This window comes from Pseudorasbora parva, chromosome 6 (genome assembly GCF_024679245.1).
Source record: "Pseudorasbora parva isolate DD20220531a chromosome 6, ASM2467924v1, whole genome shotgun sequence".
In the NCBI taxonomy this organism is placed as follows: Eukaryota; Metazoa; Chordata; class Actinopteri; order Cypriniformes; family Gobionidae; genus Pseudorasbora; species Pseudorasbora parva.
The window spans coordinates 30897830-30919780 of NC_090177.1; the positions used below are offsets into that span (position 1 = coordinate 30897830).

Here is a 21951-nt window from a genome sequence, read left to right on the forward strand (position 1 = left end):
CGACAGAACCATACATAAAGCATTATTTTTCAAGTTACAACCAGTCCCGCCGCTCCCACCACGCGCTGGGGTCGAGCAGAACACACGCGACCCATAGCAACGCGTTATGACAACGACATTTCAGACTGACAGAGACAAGATAAACGGCTTTTCCACCATTTGTTACTGTTTTGTACACGTTGTTATATTAATTATAATTCAAAATCTATTTTATTCGCCACAATATAGTAATGATAAATGTTGAGGGGGCACTTTTGATTCATTTTCAAAAAGGACAGGGGCTCAAAGCCCCTCTGCAGTGCACTTGCCTGGTGTGTGTAACGTGTCCATGGTCCTCCTGACTCCTATCACACAATGCGGCGAAATCTCCGACAGGGCTTTAAAACGTTACAGTGAATGAGAGTATGAGCCGAGCCGAACGCACGTGCTGGCCATAGTGTGACATCCGTTAACCATAGTGTAAACATAGATGACGTCACGGGTTTTTCTATAAACGAAAGAACGTAGCCTTCGTTTGTATGGCCCAGGCAATTTATACATTTATAATACTTACTAAAATATAATTCATATTATTTTATTACTGTTGTATTAGTTGTTTGAAAAGTAAAAAAAGAAATTGGTCGGTCTTAAAGCCAATTTACAACCGGCAAGTCGGTCGGACTAAAAGGGAAAAAAAATAAAAAATTGAGTCGGCCCTAAATTGACAGGGTCGGTCGGGTTACGGCAAACAAGAATATTTTTAAGGATGGCCTGATCATCCGCGAGAACTGTACTCTCCAGACGATGAGCCAGGTCCATCTGGGAGCCCCAGGACAGACGGCGCCGCTCAGCCTCAGCTTGAGCGGGACCGCTCCCAGATGCTGGCTCTTCTTCCCTCGAGAAGAAGGCCAGGCGAGAGCGGAGCGTCCTCAACGGAAAACGCTCGCAGTTCGCGCAGGAGGCCCCCTCGAGAACCTCCCGCGCGTGCTCTTCCCCCAGGCAGAGCACACAAAGGGTGTGTGTGTCCTCAGGCGTAAGAAACCTGGGACACGGATCAGCGCACTTCCTGTACGCTCCCTTAACCTTACGTGTGCACTTCATTTTACGACTTTCCAGCGAACCAGACAAAACAGTCCCTGAAGACGAAAGGATGTTGTCATGTTGGCACGGTGCCTTTTTATACTTCCTGGTCGCACGGTGATGACATCACCAGCTGCCGACGGTCAGTAGGATTGTGATTTGATAGCGATTTCAGACACCTGTCACGCTGAAGGCGTTCCCCGTAGCGTCAGCTGACGCAGCGCGAGTTCCCTTTCGAAAGGGAACTATGACTTTATTCAGCATTGTCTTCTCTTCTGCGTTTGTTTTCAAACCTCAAATAAAGATTCAAACGTTATTGAATCAGTGGATTGATTCATGATTCGGATCGCCAATGTCACATGATTTCAGCAGTTTGACAAGCGATCCAAATCATAAATCAGTACGCTGATTCATAACCATTTGAAACAACATTAGGGTGAGTCATTAATGACATAAATTAAATTTTTGCATGAACTAACCCTTTAATTTCAATCTATTGTATAAAGTGCTATACATATGAATAAACATGATGTGACTTGAAGTGAGCTTGTGCAAACACATCCAGATCACTATGCTTTCTTAACTGCTGTTGTTTTTGTTATTGAGATGAAAGCAAAGAGTACATATTTATGTTTTCATCTAAATGACTCTCTCAGTAACTTGGCCGTTGACAGAATGATCACTAACAATATTGCTTACCAATGCAAATGAATATCAAACTTCTTTTCACCTCTATGTGAAGAAAAAAGAACTACGAGAATATCAGGGCCTTCGTGAGGTTTGGTATAATATTACTAGGCACTTCTACACAATTTGATAAGACTGACATACTCTTCCAACTATATATTAAAACTTTTTACTCTGAACCAAGTAGCTGAACCAAAGAGAAAAAAAGGACCAAGTAGAAGCCAGGAAACTGTCTCTGTGGCATCATGCTAAACAGATGGAGGGGGGGAAATGCCCTGTCTGCACTTCTGGTGTTTCCCATCCTCTACAACTGCCTTAAAATTATTATTTTTTTCTTACAGTGCCAAGGACGACCCCAGCCAGAGTCAGCGGAGGAGGTGGCAGCCGCTCTGAGCTTGTCATCACTTGGGAGGTAACAAAACAAGCGCTTGGTTGCACATTTAAGTGCACAAAAGCTGTGAATGGTGGACCGTCCACTGGCCTGTATCAAAAACAGACTCATCATGCTGTCAGCTTGGTTGGTTTGTAATTTAAACAACCCTTGTTAAATAAAAAAAGGCAGACACTCTTCACTGAGGCAGACAAAATGTTTATGGATTTTAGCAATTATGTTTCAAAATGTGAACAGCGAAAAATATGTTCAAGAACCGTGAAAGGGATTTTCCATAGTCTGCGTTTATACCGATATGAAGCCTCTTGTATAACACCGCAGTGATATAATGATCCATCTATCTTTTGCTTGCTCTTTCTCTCACCCTTTTTCCTGTTGCGTTTTTTGGGTCCTTGTGGGGCTCTCTAGCCAGTCCAAGAAGAGCTGCAATGCGGTCCAGGGTTCGGCTACGTGGTGGCTTTTCGCCCTCTTGGTGGTCAAAGCTGGATGCAGGCAGCAGTGACGTCTCCTGATGCATCTCGATACATCTTCAAAAACGAGAGCATCCCTCCTTTCTCTCCATTTCATGTGAAAGTGGGAGTTTACAACAACAAAGGAGAAGGTCCTTTTGGACCCGTGACCACGATCTACTCAGCAGAAGAGGGTAAAACCAACCTACCAAACTCTATTTGTGGTAAAAACTCATTAAAGGTGTAATGTGCGAATTTTAGCGTCGTCTAGCGGTGAGGTTGTGAATTGCAATCAATCGCCGCTCACCCCTCACTTTCTAAGCACACAGAGAAGCTACAGTGGTGTCGTCGTCGGACAGAGCAGAGTGACTAGTGCTCTGTAGAGCCGTTTGTCTGTTTACTTTAGGGTTACTGTAGAAACATGGCAGTGCAAAACTATAAGGGGACCCACAGTGTATTTAAATATAAATGGCTCATTCTAAGGTAATAAAACATAATGGTTTGTAATGTAAGGTCTTTATACACAACTGAAAACAGTTATGTATATTATATTGGATTTCTATATCCTCATAAATATTACACACTGTACCTTTAATTGGAGATGCAGTGTGTAGTTTTTCAATGCATTTTGTCAAAATAGTTAGCCTGACAAGCCAGACCCACATCAAGATGTTTGGTCTGGAAACTCACCATTGGCAGGGCTCAATCCGAGGGGCGGGATAAACGGTTGTCTTTCAAACTCCCTCTGCACGCAATTGGATAGCGCTTCAACCAGCCAGAACAACGAAGAAGGCGAAGCGGAGACAGATTAAACTTTCACCGTATCCGGTCGACAAAACTCAGAACACATCTTCCCTTTTTAAGAATGACTTCAGTGCCGTTCTTTGTTCTTTTCTCAGAGAAAAGCTTAACTCCAAGTCTTCCAGAGTTGCGGTCAAAGCTGATTCGAAAGACCGCCGTTCGCCATGTTAAGCCCCGCCCACCGACTCTATACGCGATGTTATTGGCCCGACCAGAGTTTGGTTTTTACAGCTTAGAAGTGTATTGAGAGTTGCTACTCTTGCGGGCTAGATACCCGCGGCAGATTAGATTTGCTGCCGTTAGGGTGCGTCTAGATTTCTAGGCTACAAAATAGTGTCATTTTTTTCTATTTGAATATATTTTAAAATGTGATTTATAATGTTCAGCATTAATCCAATCTTCAGTGTCACATGATCCTTCAGAAATCATTTTAATCTGATTTGCTGCTATATAAACATTTCTTATTATTATTATTATCAATGTCAAAAGTAGTTTTTGCTACTTCATTTTAAGAAACCCATGATAAACTTTTCTTTAAAATATTATATATATATATATATATATATATATATATATATATATATATATATATATATATATATATATATATATATATATATATATATATATATTAGGGCCGGGACTCGATTAAAAAAAATAATCGAATTAATTAGAGGCTTTGTAATTAATTAATCGAAATTAATCGCATTTTAATTGCATATAAATATTTGATCTGGATCAATGAGAATTAATTTTTCACATGTATTTTTAGTATACCATTGAATAATGACTGAATACATAAGCTTAATCAACAAAATATTGTTTATTTATTTCAGTCCAGCAGACCAGCGCAATGTTTGCCATTAAGTGTAGCAAATATTTGTGATATTTGAGGCTCGATGTGCTGCGGTGATACGCAAATTCCTTGTTGTATAGCTTGCTCACAACCATGCTCTTGTCGACGCTTCCATCCTTATGTTTTTTTAAAACAAAATTTCCCATCCACGGGGCCAAGAAAAGCGGTCTCATCAGCTTCTTCGTTCATGTTCACTATGGTTTGTTGTTGTCATGACTCGTGAACGCTAGTTGGTGTTCCAGTATAATCGGTCCGTCGAAACTCATTCATTGAAAAACGTTCCGCGGTGCAAAAATAAGTGTGGTTAAAATTATGTTAGTTATTTTTTTGCGTAATTAATTAACACGTTAAAGTCCCGTAATTAATTAATCTTAATTAACGCGTTAAAGTCCCGGCCCTAATATATATATATATATATATATATATATATATATATATATATATATATATATATATATATATATATATATATACAGTCTTGTTCAAAATAATAGCAGTACAATGTGACTAACCAGAATAATCAAGGTTTTTCGTATATTTTTTTATTGCTACGTGGCAAACAAGTTACCAGTAGGTTCAGTAGATTCTCAGAAAACAAATGAGACCCAGCATTCATGATATGCACACTCTTAAGGCTGTGCAATTGGGCAATTAGTTGAAAGGGGTGTGTTCAAAAAAATAGCAGTGTGGCATTCAATCACTGAGGTCATCAATTTTGTGAGGAAACAGGTGTGAATCAGGTGGCCCCTATTTAAGGATGAAGCCAACACTTGTTGAACATGCATTTGAAAGCTGAGGAAAATGGGTCGTTCAAGACATTGTTCAGAAGAACAGCGTACTTTGATTAAAAAGTTGATTAGAGAGGGGAAAACCTATAAAGAGGTGCAAAAAATGATAGGCTGTTCAGCTAAAATGATCTCCAATGCCTTAAAATGGAGAGCAAAACCAGAGAGACGTGGAAGAAAACGGAAGACAACCATCAAAATGGAAAGAAGAATAACCAGAATGGCAAAGGCTCAGCCAATGATCACCTCCAGGATGATCAAAGACAGTCTGGAGTTACCTGTAAGTACTGTGACAGTTAGAAGACGTCTGTGTGAAGCTAATCTATTTTCAAGAATCCCCCGCAAAGTCCCTCTGTTAAAAAAAAGGCATGTGCAGAAGAGGTTACAATTTGCCAAAGAACACATCAACTGGCCTAAAGAGAAATGGAGGAACATTTTGTGGACTGATGAGAGTAAAATTGTTCTTTTTGGGTCCAAGGGCCACAGGCAGTTTGTGAGACGACCCCCAAACTCTGAATTCAAGCCACAGTACACAGTGAAGACAGTGAAGCATGGAGGTGCAAGCATCATGATATGGGCATGTTTCTCCTACTATGGTGTTGGGCCTATTTATCGCATACCAGGGATCATGGATCAGTTTGCATATGTTAAAATACTTGAAGAGGTCATGTTGCCCTATGCTGAAGAGGACATGCCCTTGAAACGGTTGTTTCAACAAGACAATGACCCAAAACACACTAGTAAACGGGCAAAGTCTTGGTTCCAAACCAACAAAATTAATGTTATGGAGTGGCCAGCCCAATCTCCAGACCTTAATCCAATTGAGAACTTGTGGGGTGATATCAAAAATGCTGTTTCTGAAGCAAAACCAAGAAATGTGAATGAATTGTGGAATGTTGTTAAAGAATCATGGAGTGGAATAACAGCTGAGAGGTGCCACAAGTTGGTTGACTCCATGCCACACAGATGTCAAGCAGTTTTAAAAAACTGTGGTCATACAACTAAATATTAGTTTAGTGATTCACAGGATTGCTAAATCCCAGAAAAAAAAATGTTTGTACAAAATAGATTTGAGTTTGTACAGTCAAAGGTAGACACTGCTATTTTTTTTTAACACACCCCTTTCAACTAATTGCCCAATTGCACATCCTTAAGAGCGTGCATATCATGAATGCTGGGTCTCATTTAAAATATTAAAATATATTTTATTATATATTATAGCAATAAAAAATATACTAAAAACCTTGATTATTCTGGTTAGTCACATTGTACTGCTATTATTTTGAACAAGACTGTATATATATATATATATATATATATACATATACAATATTATACTTTGATTCATCAAGGGCTGAATCAAATTGATCACTTTTGATCAATTGATCAAAAGTGACAGTAAAGACATTTTTATAATATTACAAAAATGATATAACGAGCAAAAAGGGTTTCAACATTTATAATAAATGTTTATAGCCCATCAAATCAGCAAATTAGAATGATTTCTGAAGGATCATGTACTCACATAACTCAATACATTTTTAAATATATTCAAATAGAAACTGTTATTTTAAATTGTATTACCATATAAATGTACCCTTGCTGAGCATGAGACTTAAAAAAAATCATGAGACAATAAAACATTCTTAATAATTTCCAACATTTTGTCCAGTAGTGTATAAATAGGCCATTTGCAAGTTCAATCCCCCAAAAATTATAAACACACTGTGGTGTTCCGAGACACTATTAGTCGAAAATAAGCACATTGGCTCAATCAATGACGTTTGTTTGTTTGTTTGATTGTTGGTACAATGGCAGACAGCGCTAGTGGACCAGAATTGACCTTTAAGTATAAACGGGTTTATGAAATGCTCAGACTCTGAAGACAGCATTATATACAATAGCTGCAGTGTAGTTTTGTGTTTAGTTAGGGAGAATTGAACGTGCTGGACATTTGCTAGTGCATCATTGCTCTAATAATGAGCCTAAAGTTGCATTACAGTAATGATTATTCTGACCATAGAGCCGAGTCGTGCCCCCAGTCGCGTCCGTGCCAAGAGTCTGTCAGCCTCAGAAGTGGAGGTCAGCTGGAAGCCTTTACCATGGAGCACCAGCAGGACACGCATAATGGGCTATGAGGTGAGGACAAAACGCAAATAAAGAAGTGAATCCTGGGTTTGTTGTATCATAGTTGTGTTAGTACACTCCCTGACAGTATTTCTTACCTATAAGCAATGCTATAAAGATGACATCATATTTGGTGGAAAATAAGTAAGATCTTTGGATTAGGGTAAGATTTCAAAATTATTAGAAATATGTGCGACTTCAACCCACATTGCCCATGAGCCCCACAGCTGAATGAAGCGCACTTTGTGTTGATCATGACAGCATGTTGACTGTGAATTTCAGCTGAGGTACTGGAGTACAAAGGACAGACCGGACACAGCTAGTGTGATGAGGACTGTGGGAAACAGGACGTCTGCTGTCATTCGTGGTCTGGACCCCACTAGTACATACCACATCAAACTCAAAGCCTATAACAGTGCTGGTGTTGGACCTGATAGTGCTGTGGTCAATGTCACCACTAAGAGACCCCGTAAGTGTGACATGGCTCCTAGCCATTGGGTCACGTGTGTGTGTGTGTGTGTGTGTGTGTGTGTGTGTGTGTGTGTGTGTGTGTGTGTGTGTGTGTGTGTGTGTGTGTGTGTGTGTGTATGTGTATGTGTATGTGTGTGTGTGTGTGTGTGTGTGTGTGTGTGTGTGTTTGTGTGTGTGTGTGTGTGTGTGTGTTTACAGTAAGTTCCCTTACTGTCTGCACAATATCTACTAGTATTTACCTTAGCTCATGGAAAAGCTACTTGTGATTCACCATGTGGTTTTCTCTTTACCATTAGTGTTATTATGGTGGATGTCAGTATATGTTAAAAGTACAAAACAGATTTTAGTAGCAGTGTGGCTTTGCTAAATTCAGCAGTGTGTAGGCCTAAATGTTTACAATTTTTCTGGCAACCAAAGCTGCCTGTTTTACAGTGCATATTTCAGGCATTGTTTCCATTTTATCATTAGTAATTAGTAAATGCTGTCATCATTTACCAACCCTCATGTCATTCAAACACCAAAAGACTTTCTTTTAAAACAAATGAAATATCTTAATGAACACTGAGAGATTTCTGTCCCTCTATTGAAAGTCCATTCCCCCAAAACTTTCATACTTCAAAATGTTCGTTGTTAAATTAATCCATATGAATATAGCTGTTTAATCCAAGCCGGGACTTTTATTCACACATAAACATTTTCAAATGTGGTAAATAGATACTCAAACATACCAATGATGTTTGTTCTTTCATATCAAGCAAGCAGTTTTCATTTGCTATATTGGTGTGCTAATCAATGCTTTCATTTCAATAAAATCTATTTATTCAGTAGCCATATCACCCTGTACCCAAGACTGGTTTCCCACTGAAGCTAAACAGGGCTGAGCCTGATCAGTACCTGGATGGGAGATCAACTGGGAAAACGTCTCGGGTTATGAATATAATCCATGTTCCCTGAGAGGGAACGAGACACTGCGTCATCGTAGATGACACATCGGGGAACGCCCTCGGCGTGACGCTGCTGAGTTCATATCAAAAAAGTCCAATCTTGATTGGTGTTGCGTGATGACGTAACGAATGACGGCATACCCGGAGGTATAAAGGGACGCCGGCACAAGCAAACGCAGCTTACTGCTATGAAGCGGGATGCTCTGTAGATAGGCGGGGCTACGAGACGCAGTGTCTCGTTCCCTCTCAGGGAACATGGGTTATATTCATAACCCGAGACGTTCCCTTTATCGAGGGAACTCGCACTGCGTCATCGTAGATGACACATCGGAGAAGGAGTACCCACTAGTCCTCGCCTATCTTGGGCCCCATGATATGGACCGGAGTGCATAATCAGGGGGCGAGCACCCTAGCGCCTGGCGTCGCCGGGAGGTGCAGACTGTAATATCTCACGAAAGTATGCGGTGTGGCCCACCCAGCCGCCTCGCAAATCTCTTGCAAAGAAGCTCCGGAAAGGAGGGCTACTGAGGAGGCCATGCCCCTGGTAGAATGAGCCCTCACGGCTATAGGTGAAGGCAAGTTGCGCACCTGATAGGCCGTGGCTATTGCCTAGACAATCCAGTTACTAATAGTCTGTTTTGCCGCAGGCAGCCCTTTCCTAGGGGGGCAAAAGCACACTAACAACTGATCTAACTTCCTCCACTGGGCAGACCTCTCCAAATAAATCCTCAATGCCCGCACCGGGCAGAGGAAGTGAAGCCTGCCCTCATCTGCCATCACATGAGGCGGGGGATGAAAAGCCTGGAGAACCACCGACCGTACCGCATTAGATGGTACCTTGGGAATGTATCCCGGGATCGGCCGCAAGATAGCTTTCACTCCGCCTGGGGCAAACTCCAAGCAATTGGGTGTGACTGCCAATGCCTGAAGGTCTCCCACTCTCCTCAGAGAAGTGATGGCTAAGAGAAAAGCTACCTTAAAGCCCATCTTTCAAGTTGAAGATCACTGTGAATGAACGTGTAGATAAATAGTATAGGAACTTGACTTGCTTGAAGAAATTAATCATAAATGTGCATTAAAACAGTTTTTAAAAGAAATTGTGAATAAAATTACTTCCGTTGTGAAAAACGCTCTGATCGGAACTGACGCAAAGGCCGGTAAACATCGTCTCTTCGTAATGGAGTCAGACAGCGAAGAGGGTGCAGTTGGGATAAATGTCAACTCTTACGATGGGCCATTGCCGTATAATTACGAACCGCCTAGGCGAGAGAGGGGTCAGGGAGAGTTAAGGGGAAGGGTAAATGGACAGAGGAGAGAGAGATAGAGTTGTGGGATAACTACGTACACGTTGCGGCATTAGTTTTGGCTTTTGTTTACACAGCGCTCGTCCCGGGTCGAACCACGCAATGTTACTAGGTCTCCGACCCGGGTTCAATTCGGTAATTAATTCCGCGACGTGGTTGCTTTCACACAGAAGGCGACCTGGCAATGTTCCGGGAATATTGCGGGTCCGACGTGCAGTGTGAAAGGGGCTTTGGTGAGTGACCACAGGGTAACGTTATAGCTAATTGTGGCTAACGTTGTCTCCATGTTTATCACATTGCAGTATCTTTAATAAATCATATTTAGCAATATTGTTGTCGACTTTGTTGTTTTTCAAGCATCCATGTAGACTGTCACCATCTATGCCAGCAATATGTGTCTTAAAATAATTAATTTAGATCCCAGATTTTAAATGAATGTTGTAGGATGTAGGCTATAGCTTACATATGTGACGGTCAGATAGGGATAGACATTCTGTGCATTTCTACACAACATAGTTTATCGTGAAATTTTGTAGAAATTGCTAGCTGATGTTTAATCATTAACTGCTTTTAGACCTCGGTGTCCGCTCCATATGTTCTGCTTCTGCAGATGTCAAGCGTTTGGGCCGTATATCTGAACAACATAACCGGACAGCTGGAATTCCGACCTTAGTCGGCTGTTATACTACTCACCTTAGTATTTCCGACGGACATAATGTAAATGAGCTCACATGTACTGTGGAGTACGTGTATGAAAGCAGTTAGTCTTTCGGCTAGGACGGGAATATGCTGTTCATGTAAATACAGTCATTGTAACAACGATCTTTTATTGATTCACCATTGTGACAACAGAATTCACCATTGTGACGACTCAAACCTACTATAACTATAATTACGATAACGAAAATCTCTATTTTCTGTTTCCACCTCTCAGACTACGTAAACCCACGCTGAGAGCCAGGGCTGCAGTGCCTATGTTTTCCTGTCGTTGCGTCATATGACGCGTTCTCTGGGAAAAGGCGGGTTTTTGGAGCGTAGCTTAGAACAGGCACTGTTCGCGAGGCTCAGTGGCTGGCCGGCCTCGTCAAAGACGGCCAGCCGCGAGCGCAGCACTCTCAGCGGCAGCTTATCACACTCGCCGCAAGCCGCTCCCTCAAGAGCGGCCCGGGCGCGCTGCACGCCGAGACACTGCACACAGAGCTGGTGCGTGTCCGTGCCCGAAATAAAACGCGGACAGGGAGGCACACACCGTCTGAATTGCTCACTCGCCATAATCTCTAATGATAATGAAAGCCCTACGGGACAAACAACACCAAATAGACAGACAGAACTAAGAGCGCGACCGCTGAAAGCAGGAAGCTGTGTTTGCTTGTGCCGGCGTCCCTTTATACCTCCGGGTATGCCGTCACTCGTTACGTCATCACGCAACACCAATCAAGATTGGAACCTTTTTGATATGAACTCAGCAGCATCACGCCGAGGGCGTTCCCCGATGTGTCATCTACGATGACGCAGTGCGAGTTCCCTCGATAAAGGGAACTAGGTTGCTGCTGGTAGAGGTGTTAGTGAGGCCAGCAGGGGGTGCTCACCCTGTGGTCTGTGTGGGACCTAATGCCCCAGTATAGTGATGGGGACACTATACTGTCAATAAGCACCATCCTTCGGATTAGACGTTAAACCGAGGTCTTGACTCAGTAAGAAAAATCCCAGGATGTCCTTCGGAAAAAGAGGGGTGTAAACTTGGCATCGTGGCCAAATTTGCCCATTGCCCATAATGGTCTCCCGATAATCCCCATCTACTAGGGTGACCAAATGTCCCGAAATCTACACTGTTGTCTTGAATCCTGAATCTGGCCCTAATTGTGCCAAAATTTATACTAAAGCAAAATCTTTAGTTATTGTCTGATAAAAATGTCTGCAGAGCTTGAGGTGTCCTGCAACCAGCCCCCGCCAGCTGCTCTAGGTTCTTAAAAAAAATACTGTAGGCGGTGCTGACGTCAGGCCTCCACAACCAAGGTAGGCTATAGCTGTGAATTTAAAGTTGTATTGTTTCTATACATGTATCTGATTAATCTATATGCACAAAGACAATACAACCTTTTTGACCCCATTTTGTTTTAGTCCATGATGAAGAGAGTGCAAGTTGCTGCGTGCAACGCGAGGAGGACGGTGATGTGATCCACGCGTAAAGGAGTAATTGATTACTCGCGGCACTGTGTACAAAAAATACTTCACTACACAATTATTTCTTTATTTTCGTTTAAGCTTATTAGCATTAGGATATACAGAAAGGTCTGGTTCACGCACGGTTACTTACAACCAGGGGCGTAGCACCAAATTTTGGGCCCTGGGTACAAACCATCTTGCTGGGCCCCCGTACCATGTATGTCTATGTATAGAAAACTGACTTCTAAGGCCCCCCCCCTGCCTCGGGCCCTGGTTACTCAGTACCCTTTATCCCCCCAGTCCCACGCCCCTGCTTACAACATTCATTGTGGAATCCCCCCATCCCAAATTTTAGCCAATGTCACTTTGAGTTAGCCTGACGTGGTCATACTTAATTCTAGTCATAATATGAGTCTGAAACTGCTCCATTGGGCTGTGATTATGGGGCGTGTTTCAACCGAACCAGGAAAGACCCTAATTGGATAGACCTACAACCAATCAGAGCAACGAAGCGACACATTATCAAATGTCAACATAGTTCAACTGCACTGTGTTGCCAAGTCCCCCCCCCCCCCACCCCACCCAGCGGGTTGTTTTCTATGTCCGTAGGTTGAAGCGACTATTATGTGATAAATAGACCCATGAGTGCGAATTTGATCAGGCATCCTTTCCAAAATAACACACATTTTACCCCCAAAACACCATTTTTCCCCCGGAGAACCCCCCGAGAAGCTATTGTTTAGGGCTAGTAGTTGGCAGGTTTTGTTGTAAAACTTGGCAACCCTGTCTGCACGTGTGCTGGTATCCGGCTGGAATACACAATCTTTGCCAATTTGTAAAAAAAATAAAAATAATTTAATGATACACAGAGTACTTACCCAACATGATCATCATTTCTGAGAGAAATTGTGAAGGTGAATGCATATAGAAACAAGCTCTCCGTTCAGGATTTGAAAAAAATATAATCCAAGCCCCTTTGATGACGTGCATGATTACGTTACTGTTGATCATCTCTCCGTCATCGTCTAGTTTCTGATCGGAGATAAGTACTTCTCTATGGAGCAAGGCCAGACCGATCCGCAAGACCTAACAATGTTGTGGGCGGGGCTAAGTTCGGCTGGCATCCAGGCTATCTTTGAGTGCCTAGAAAAGCTCTATAATAAATGTAACCAATTATTATTATAAAGGCAGTAAATTCAAATGGATTACTTTTAAATGGATTACTCCTTTGTGTTTTGAAGAATGGGTTTGGAACATGAGGGTGAGTAAATAACAGAATATCCTTGTAATGTTGTAAGCAGCTTTCAAAAAAAAAATCATACAGAAGCATTTAACAGTACAGCAGTTTTAAACTGTTCTGAAATGTGACGTTCAGTTCTTTGAATGTCTTTTCTCCAGCGCCGAGCCAGTCTCCAGTGAAAGTCATGTGGAATACAACAGACTCCAAACTCATCCTCAAGTGGGATCACGTAAAGGCTCTGGAGAATGAGTCTGAAGTAATGGGCTATAAGGTAGGGATATCACAACACTGTTGGATGCTCGATTCTGATTGGTTGACAGATTACAACTCCATACAAAATACTGCACATCTTGAATTCAGCGGTCTGGTATATCCTTATATTTAATGAGTTCAAAGCATCTGTGTTTGTTTTGAAGGTCATGTACAAGCAAAGCAGACAGCGCCGGCCCAGCGTGGTGGAGACTAACAGCACGTCTCTTGAGCTCTCTCTGCCTGTGGATGAGGATTACATCATCCAGATTAAACCAGTCAGCGAAGGTGGAGAGGGGAGCAGCAGCAAACAGATTACCATCCCCAAGATAGCAGGTCTGAACTTAAGTAATATTCTTCAGCATGCTGAACTTGTGGTTTATCATTTCTAGTCTATTTGTAGTAATTATATAAATGATATATAATAAATCCAGGGAATCCAGACCTTAAATTCATTGAAAGGGATGTGCTGGAGGAGACTTCACAGAGTGCTGGACTCTTGTATTGTCAACACAAGATATTGACCAAGTTGATGCACCTCTTAATGGAAATACATGTTGTGAATTGAAACACAAGCAAGCCTTACAAGCTAGAGTCAAGCACTCTGTAAAATCCAAACAGCGAGTGTATCCAGCTATATCATTTTTTTTTATGAATTTATTTTTTTTGCAGTTGCACATGCGATTGGATGTGCCCCAGAGAGGAAAGCACTACCACTTCTCATAGCAGTTCTCTACTGTACTGTCAGGACTTTCTTATGACAGATGAACTGAACTCTACAGCGGAGAGAACAGTGCACACACCTACAAGTGGATCCACTTGTCTTTTTCCAGTATGTTTTACAAACGAGACTCTTCAGATGGAAAATTTTCCTCTCGCTTTTTTAAAAGAGGAAGTTTGCTAACCTGGTTTCGTTCACTGACACCAAAGCGAGACTGTGGAGTAAGAGCTATCATATTGTTTATGGATAAATGTATCAACAGACCAGGTGTGTTTTCAACCGAGAACTGTGTATTTAAGGGCATAAAATGACATGCATTACACTTACAAGGACATCTGTTTGGTCAAGATGAATCCATGTTCATCCATTAAACGGTCGGCAGTGGAGAACCACACAAATGCCTTTTTCATAGGAACCTTGGGACTAATGAACTCATTTGAGGAGAATCCCTTCTGCCATACCTCACAGACGATTTCATTATAAGAACATCAACCCATTAAATCAGCTGTCCTCAAATCAGACAGAGTTTACAGTCCCCCAGTGTTGACATGCCCCCTGTCTGTTTGAAAGACGAAGCTAATGCTGCTGGCCTTACCTATACAGTAAAAGAGCTCACTGGCTGTCTCGAGATCTTCGTTTTGCTAGTGTGTGTGCCTCTTTAATGAGAAACAGTATGTAAAATATCCTCAGGACCAGAACAGCCTTAAATAGTTGTCTTGATTTCTTGTTTAGTTTGTTCATTTACAATACCATTATGATGATGTATAGCGGATAATATTTTGATTGTAAAAGACCAGCTTTTCATTTTTCGCCAAGGGGCTTTCTATAGGTAACAGCTGTGATCATTGAAATACCTAGGACATAACGCTTACTTTCCATTTTCCAACTGTTTAGCATGAACTGGCTCTGTAGTGGCTTGAAATACAGTATTTGAATGGACTGTCTGCTTTTAATAAATGAAGGAACACAAGTAATGTTCTTAAGATATTTGTACATCCTCATCATTTCTATAGTTGTAGAATGCAAATCTAATACCTCCAGGGATGCAAATTCATAGGTTTTAGTGGGGGATTTTTTTTAATTATAATTATTTTGAGAATGAGATTAAACGTGCCCAATTTAATGATTCGAATAATTTAAACATTAAGCTCTGTCTAATTAACTACAAAATGAGGTAAGTGTCACACATTTACACATTAATATTATCAGCCTTGCAGGGATTATTCCAGGTTCAATACAACATTATATAAACGCATTTATGGTATGCTGTCAGTTAGCACTGGGGGGGAAATTATTTCTTAAAAGTAAAGTTATAACACTTAAACACGTGTTTGAATGAGAGAAGACTATTCCTACCTTGACAATGCAAAAACTCATATGGAAAGTGGGTTAATTTTATATGGAGCATCTCAATACTCGCATGTCCCTTCATTTTTTACTTTATGAAAAATGTTTGCTTTCGGTGTTTGTAAAAATCTTTTTTTTAAAGAAAAAAAAGACAATTATTCGTCAGGCAGGGTGGGGGCATTTGCATTGTAACTTTGCATTGTATTTTAACCTGAATATTCCTAAAGCCACCATTATTGAACTATAAGTGAGGACAGAACAGTCAGCTTTTTTGTTTGTATTCATCCACTATACTGTTGGTAACCTTTAGCTAAATGTTGGTACATTATGTCAATTTAAAAAGTTCTAATTTATTGTAAAAACAAGTGTCTTACCTTTGTAAACGTTTGAGTCATGCATTTGTGCACGCGCCCTCAACCAAAGCGGGAAAAGGGAAGAAAAAAGTATGGACGAATTAACCTTAAAGTGACACTGACGCTTCCCTCAGAAAAAGAAAAAAAAAATCTCTTAAAATCTAGATGCATGATGTGTGTGGCTAAATTAAAACAAAGAATAATTACACCTTACTTTCGTCAAGTTTTACCGGGTCAATAATATAATACCAGCAGCTGACACATAAAAGTTAATAGACCTACATGCAATCATATTCTCAACGGTTTGGAGTGTGTGTCTTTAGTACACCACAAGAGGGCAGTGGAATCGAGGCAATGCAACATTGAACAAAATGGGAAATATTTTTCCAAACCGTTTAGGATAATACAGAATTCACAGTGTATTTGCTTTTTATTTAACTCAGATGCACAAAATAGCAAACTTGACCACATGGATGGTTCTTATTTATTTTGAACACTGTACAGCAAACACACAAAACCAAGCAGTAGAAAGTAGAGAGGATAGCCGTGTAAACAGAAGTGCCCGCAGGTGGAATCTCAGGGAATCAATGCTTAAAGTTGTTTCCTAAGCTTAACTTGTTTTCCTCAAAATTTAAATCTTCATTGCAACATGTACAGCATAAACAAAGAGACAAAACTCTGACGTAGGTTTAGCAGGTGGGCCGGCGAAAGAAAGCTGAGGTTGATTTGGATTCCAACTATCAACCTTTGCATGGCACTTCTTTTCTTCATGTTCAAGAACAGCTCTCGTGTCCTCAAAAATCAGTAACTGTACAAGTTGGAAGAGTGACTTGTACAAATTTCCTTTCTGGTATCTGCAGGTTGTGTGAAGCGTTATCATTTTCACATAGTGCACAGTCCTGAACAAATGCATTAGTTACACAACAACAAGCCTTGACCATGTTAGCAAAGGTTATTAAGACTCTATCCTGGCCTTCTTTCATCCTAATATAAAGTATGCTATGTTTTTCATTTGGCAATACACACAATTCAAAGCTCCTTCATTCATTCAATACTAGAACACATACACGTCCTGTCCAGGATTTCTACTGCTTTCACAGAGGAAACGTTTGTAAAGGGAATCATGGCTCAAGGGTCACGCTTCACTGAAAACCACAGGCTCATGACATTTACACATAAAAAGGTCTCATATCTAACAAATCAGAATCATTTCGACAGTGTTTAAAAATGATTAGTTCATTGGCACAGCGTTGTGTGGGAAGGGACAGTTAAAAATCACAAACGTATAGAGCAGTAAGGAGTTTGTTAAATATCGGCTTGGAAAATAATACTAAATAGTTTACTGCAGTCTTAATAAACTGATTTTTCTTCAAATGCACATGCACATAACACATAAAAAAATTATGTAATTGTGTCAGCATGTACTCAAATTAGGTTTGGCTTCTTTGGAATTTTTTCACAGTTTCACAATAAGTGTAGGAGATGAAATAGAGCATTCAACAAGCAAATGTTATTGTTTGTATCATGCATTTCAAAACCGTAATACTTGGGCATATTTTGAATCTAAAGTTTGATTACTTTTGGTGCCTTGAAAAAGTCTGTTCTGAAAATTGGCATGTTTAATTTTATCTATAGCATATTTAAGGGCTCAACTTTCTTGACAACTGTAAAACAAATACAGCAGTAATTAAAAAACGTGTGTTTTTTCTCCCGGGAGGGTTGGTGTGCAAGTCCACTATCTTCATATTTTGTCTAATATGGAAATAAATACTTTTCAGAGGACACTCAAAAGGTTTGGCAATCATACATTAATACAGTCATTTCCTCTCTGGTTTGTATATGACACTGAACCAGAGTTTTTAGTTAGTTGGATGTATACATTTTAAACCCTGCTTTGCCACATGCAGATGAGGTTCAGAATAGCAACATAATGTTTGCTGATCAGTGAAGCACGACATACTGTATGTACGCTATCTAGGCTTTTCCCTACAGTTCAGTGTTTGCAAAAAGTGTTATATCTCAATGAGCCCTAGAAAAACTACTCAATAGACACTACTGGCACTCCACTAAACTAAATCTTCAGCAATGTTCATCAAAAAGCCCCGTGCCTCATGCTTGATGTTAGCATCGGGCTGTCGATAGTACGCTTGGTTAGTTTTCACATTCGTGAAGAAAAAGCAAGAGACTACAATGGCGGCTAAATCGTCTTATCGGTGTGATGCTGAGTCTGTCCTTCCCAAACGGTCCTCAGCAGAGAAGACTGTGCGCCTCTTGATCGAGCATGTCCAGGTTACCACAGCGAATGTAGACACAAAATAGAAATTACATGAGAAGGAATTGGTTCTGACGTCTGGGAGGCAGCATGTGTTTGTGTGCGTGTGTAAATGTTAGTGTTGTTTATGTAAGTGGAAGCAAGAAGCTTTAGCATAAGAGGTCTGTAGATGTTTGCGACCCACTGGCAGTCATTGAGGAACAGTTGCTTCTTTGAAGTCCTGAGAACTGAGGAGATCAGGACTAATGGAGGAAAAGAAGTATCAAGAGATCATGTAATACAACCATTTATGACAGTGCATTTATGGTTCGTTTCCACAGAGCGGAACAGTACAGTACGTACGATATGCAATTATTTAATTTCCAATTGTCAGAACTGTTGAATGGTACCACCGTCGTCCGGTACTAAAGGGTGGAGCTAGACTCACTGGAGAGGCTTGAATGGCTGACAGAGAAACGTCACTTGCGCGTCATTCTCTGCATGGTTTTTTTCTTGCAGCCTTCTTCTTGACAAACAGCCACATGCCGAGAACCAAGATCAAGTTCTGCTGTATGTCGTCCATTGTCGTTTACTGTGTTGCTTTCTTCTTCGCGCGAGAATGATGCAGATCGCCACACAACGCCTATAGGACTATGTCGATTATGGGACACAAGCCGGATCAGGATTTATCTACCATTCCAAATCATACGGTACTGTACTGCTCGGTGGAAACGAGTTATTAGAAGATCTACTTCAATGGCAATAAGTGATTGCTGCTGTAAGATGGAAAACAAGGCTTGATATTTTTGATAACTGCACGGTTTGCAGTAAAATAAAAGAGTGTGTTTGTCCACCTAGAGTTAACATGAGGCGCTGACTGAAATGGTTTTGACATGTCATTACACCCTTGTCAAACTGCTACACACCAGCAGGCTCAATATGACAGATAAACACTGAAGTGAAAACATAATATGCACTTTTAAAATGGATGGATTAATTGTGCATGCAGGGACTAGCGGTGACAAATACCTTCAATTCCTCATGTGGATCTTGAGTGGAAGATTCTGTTTCCCTGACAACTACAGCCTTGGTTACCAACATGTCAGGGTGCTGTTGCTTGGCTTCTTTTATTGCCATGGCGAGCGCCTTGAGAAAAAGTCATTTATTTTTCAAGTTTAATGAAAAGAAGCGAAAACAAGCAGCCAATGTAATAGTAATATGCTTTCTGACTAATTAACCTGCACTTTAAATGCGGCATTGAACAGAAATTGCAATTGTCTTTTCTTTCCTATTGTGAAGTATATCAGAGTGAAACGGCTTCTCGAACGAGAACACATTCATGTCATTGACAGATGACATGCTTGAGGAGAGGGATTATTGCCCAGCCCTCACGCCGGAGCACGTCATTAGAAAAGAAATGTCACATAATGTTTCGAAAGATGGTTTCTGTCATATTCAACTGCATTTTTGCATTGAAAAATACCCAGCCCTAGTTCATCCTGCACCTACCTGATCTTGATCCACATCATCATCACCAGTAATGATAATCCTCTTTTCAATTCTTGTCTCCGAGTAGCCTCCTTTCACCGTCTACAAAACAAAAAGACATACATTTTCAATCCTCCAAGAAGACCTATTCTAAACAAGAGACTAACAGCTTAGTTCAGATACCTTAGTAACATGTGTTGTAGTGGCTGATGTTACGTTCTCAGTAACCATTAGTGGAGAACCATCTCTACCTAATGACCCCAAGCTCACCTGTACAAGAATAAAATGAAATAAACACTTGTCAAAGCATGAAAACTATAATAAAATAGGTATTTTCATACATCAAAAATAATGCAGGTCATATGAAGCAAACTCTGGAACTAAAGTAGGAAACAGACAGAAGTTTGGACAGAGACAGAGGTTTGGAAACTCAAATTCACCAAAGGAAAGAATGGACATGCTTACAGGAGAGACTCTCTCTGTCATAGAGTATGCAGCCTCTCGCATACCACTGATACCGTGATCCTATGAGAGCAAACAGAGAAGTTACAATCCTGATGAGATCCGCCACAGTGCAGGTAAGAAATAAGAGAATTTATATACACTTACTTATGTAATTGATGATAATTGACATAATCACAGTCTTCACAGCATGTTCCTCTAACCTATCATACAGTGACATTTCTTCAGTAAATGTATGATGAGCTAAAAGGTCTTTACCGGGTCTGCAATCTCCATTATGGTCGTGGTGACCTCAGAGCCATTGGGCTGCGTCTCGATCTTGACCTCGGTCTTCCTTAAAGCTTGGGAGGCAATGATTTCACTGCTCTCTCTGCTTAGGGGATGGATTGGAGGTGATTCAGAGCTCTCCCTTCTCATCGACTGGGCATTAGCTTGTTCTGTAGAGTCCTTCTTCATGGCTTGGGCAGCTTTCACTGAGCGTGGAGCTTTCTTAGGTACAAAAGGCTTGGGAAAGAAATTAAACAGATCAAGTCGATACCTGGGAGTGATTAGGAAATGTAACAAAAACCAAAAAAACAGTGCAAATCAAATGAAATTTGATTCAACATGTTTGAGCAACGTATGGTGAGTCATGGATCAAAAGAAAAGAATAAGAAGCAATGAAAAATAACACAATTCTGAAATCAAAGAAAGCAAACCTGAACTGACTGACTGAACTATGGAGGGCAGCATCAAATGGAATGGAATTAGCATCAATCAAGAACTCAAATTCCAATGTAATTTCATGCTTTGATGCCCTGTAGAACGTGAGGAAAAAAATGGGATGTGATTGCATTCATCAGCACATTTACACATATACTCTGACCAGTGATTGGGTGAGCCTGCAGCTTTGCTAAAAGAGAAAGGATGCTTGTCTACCTCCTGTTTACGTTCCTCCGGTGGCTTCTGTTCTACAACAGGCTTTGGTTTCTCTATAGGCCTCTGAACTTCTACATGTCTCTCCTCGGGAAGGTAGATAGGATCTGCTCCCAGTATAAAGGCCGGATGGGTGGGACGGTCAGAGAGGCCAAACTCAGGTGAGAAGTCTTTCTCCCCCAGCTCAGTCATGCCTCTAGAAAATTCCTCAATACCCGTTTGGAAGTCCATGAGCACAGTGAAGTCCACCTCAGCCTCCAGGCTGGACGTTGAGCTAACGGTGATACTCGAGCATTTGCGCTCAATGCCCAGGTGAGTCTCCTTCAGGTATAGAGTGTCTGGGTCAGGGTCATCTTCTGATACTGATCCCAAGCGTCTCTCCCAGGGCTCTCTCTGATGAAGCACAAAAAGAGATCTTGGTGCAAGGAACCAGCTGTTCTACAATTGTTGACTGACAGGTAAAACAAGGCAATATAATGGATGTTACATCTTCTTCACATGACAAGAATGAGACAACATTGTGGTGACTGATGGTTAACGAGTCTAGTAGGGATGCAGGAGTTAGTTCAACTCAAAAGACTAACTGAAATGTCAGAAGTGTTACATGTCTCTGAGGAAAAACAGTAATATGCTGATAGAAAATCCTCACCCTAGGGTAGAATACCTGTATTTGTGTTTCATATATGTTTCCTCTGTATAGGACATTTTTATAGACTTTTTTTACGACTTCATATTTAATTCATGCTAAGTGTGGCAAGCCTAGGACTTGCTAAACAGTGCCAATGAATCAATGCATGTGGTGGATGCATTAAATGATATTTCCGTGTAGGACTGTTGTGTAGGATGTTTTGGATCATGCAATCATGCTGTGATGATGAAAGCAAA

At 40.9% G+C, this 21951-nt stretch overlaps 2 protein-coding genes across 10 annotated transcripts in view; one reads left to right on the forward strand and one right to left on the reverse strand.

The window, feature by feature from the left end:
- cntn3a.1 (contactin 3a, tandem duplicate 1) overlaps positions 1 to 15210 on the forward strand; it is a 119205-nt gene extending 103995 nt beyond the window's left edge. For both annotated transcript variants that reach the window (XM_067446672.1, XM_067446671.1), the window contains exons 17-23: positions 2088 to 2158; positions 2546 to 2780; positions 7052 to 7167; positions 7438 to 7624; positions 13439 to 13551; positions 13697 to 13865; positions 14202 to 15210. In XM_067446672.1, coding sequence (XP_067302773.1) covers positions 2088 to 2158; positions 2546 to 2780; positions 7052 to 7167; positions 7438 to 7624; positions 13439 to 13551; positions 13697 to 13865; positions 14202 to 14290 — 980 coding nt within the window. In that variant the 3' untranslated portion in view covers positions 14291 to 15210. The remainder of the gene's footprint in view (positions 1 to 2087; positions 2159 to 2545; positions 2781 to 7051; positions 7168 to 7437; positions 7625 to 13438; positions 13552 to 13696; positions 13866 to 14201) is intronic.
- A 1212-nt stretch (positions 15211 to 16422) lies between these two features.
- si:dkey-178k16.1 (band 4.1-like protein 1) overlaps positions 16423 to 21951 on the reverse strand; it is a 64456-nt gene continuing 58927 nt past the window's right edge. For all 8 annotated transcript variants that reach the window (XM_067446664.1, XM_067446667.1, XM_067446666.1 and 5 more), the window contains 7 exons: positions 21070 to 21459; positions 20410 to 20655; positions 20155 to 20214; positions 19873 to 19959; positions 19711 to 19791; positions 19231 to 19347; positions 16423 to 18464 (listed from right to left, as the gene is read on the reverse strand). In XM_067446664.1, coding sequence (XP_067302765.1) covers positions 18459 to 18464; positions 19231 to 19347; positions 19711 to 19791; positions 19873 to 19959; positions 20155 to 20214; positions 20410 to 20655; positions 21070 to 21459 — 987 coding nt within the window. In that variant the 3' untranslated portion in view covers positions 16423 to 18458. The remainder of the gene's footprint in view (positions 18465 to 19230; positions 19348 to 19710; positions 19792 to 19872; positions 19960 to 20154; positions 20215 to 20409; positions 20656 to 21069; positions 21460 to 21951) is intronic.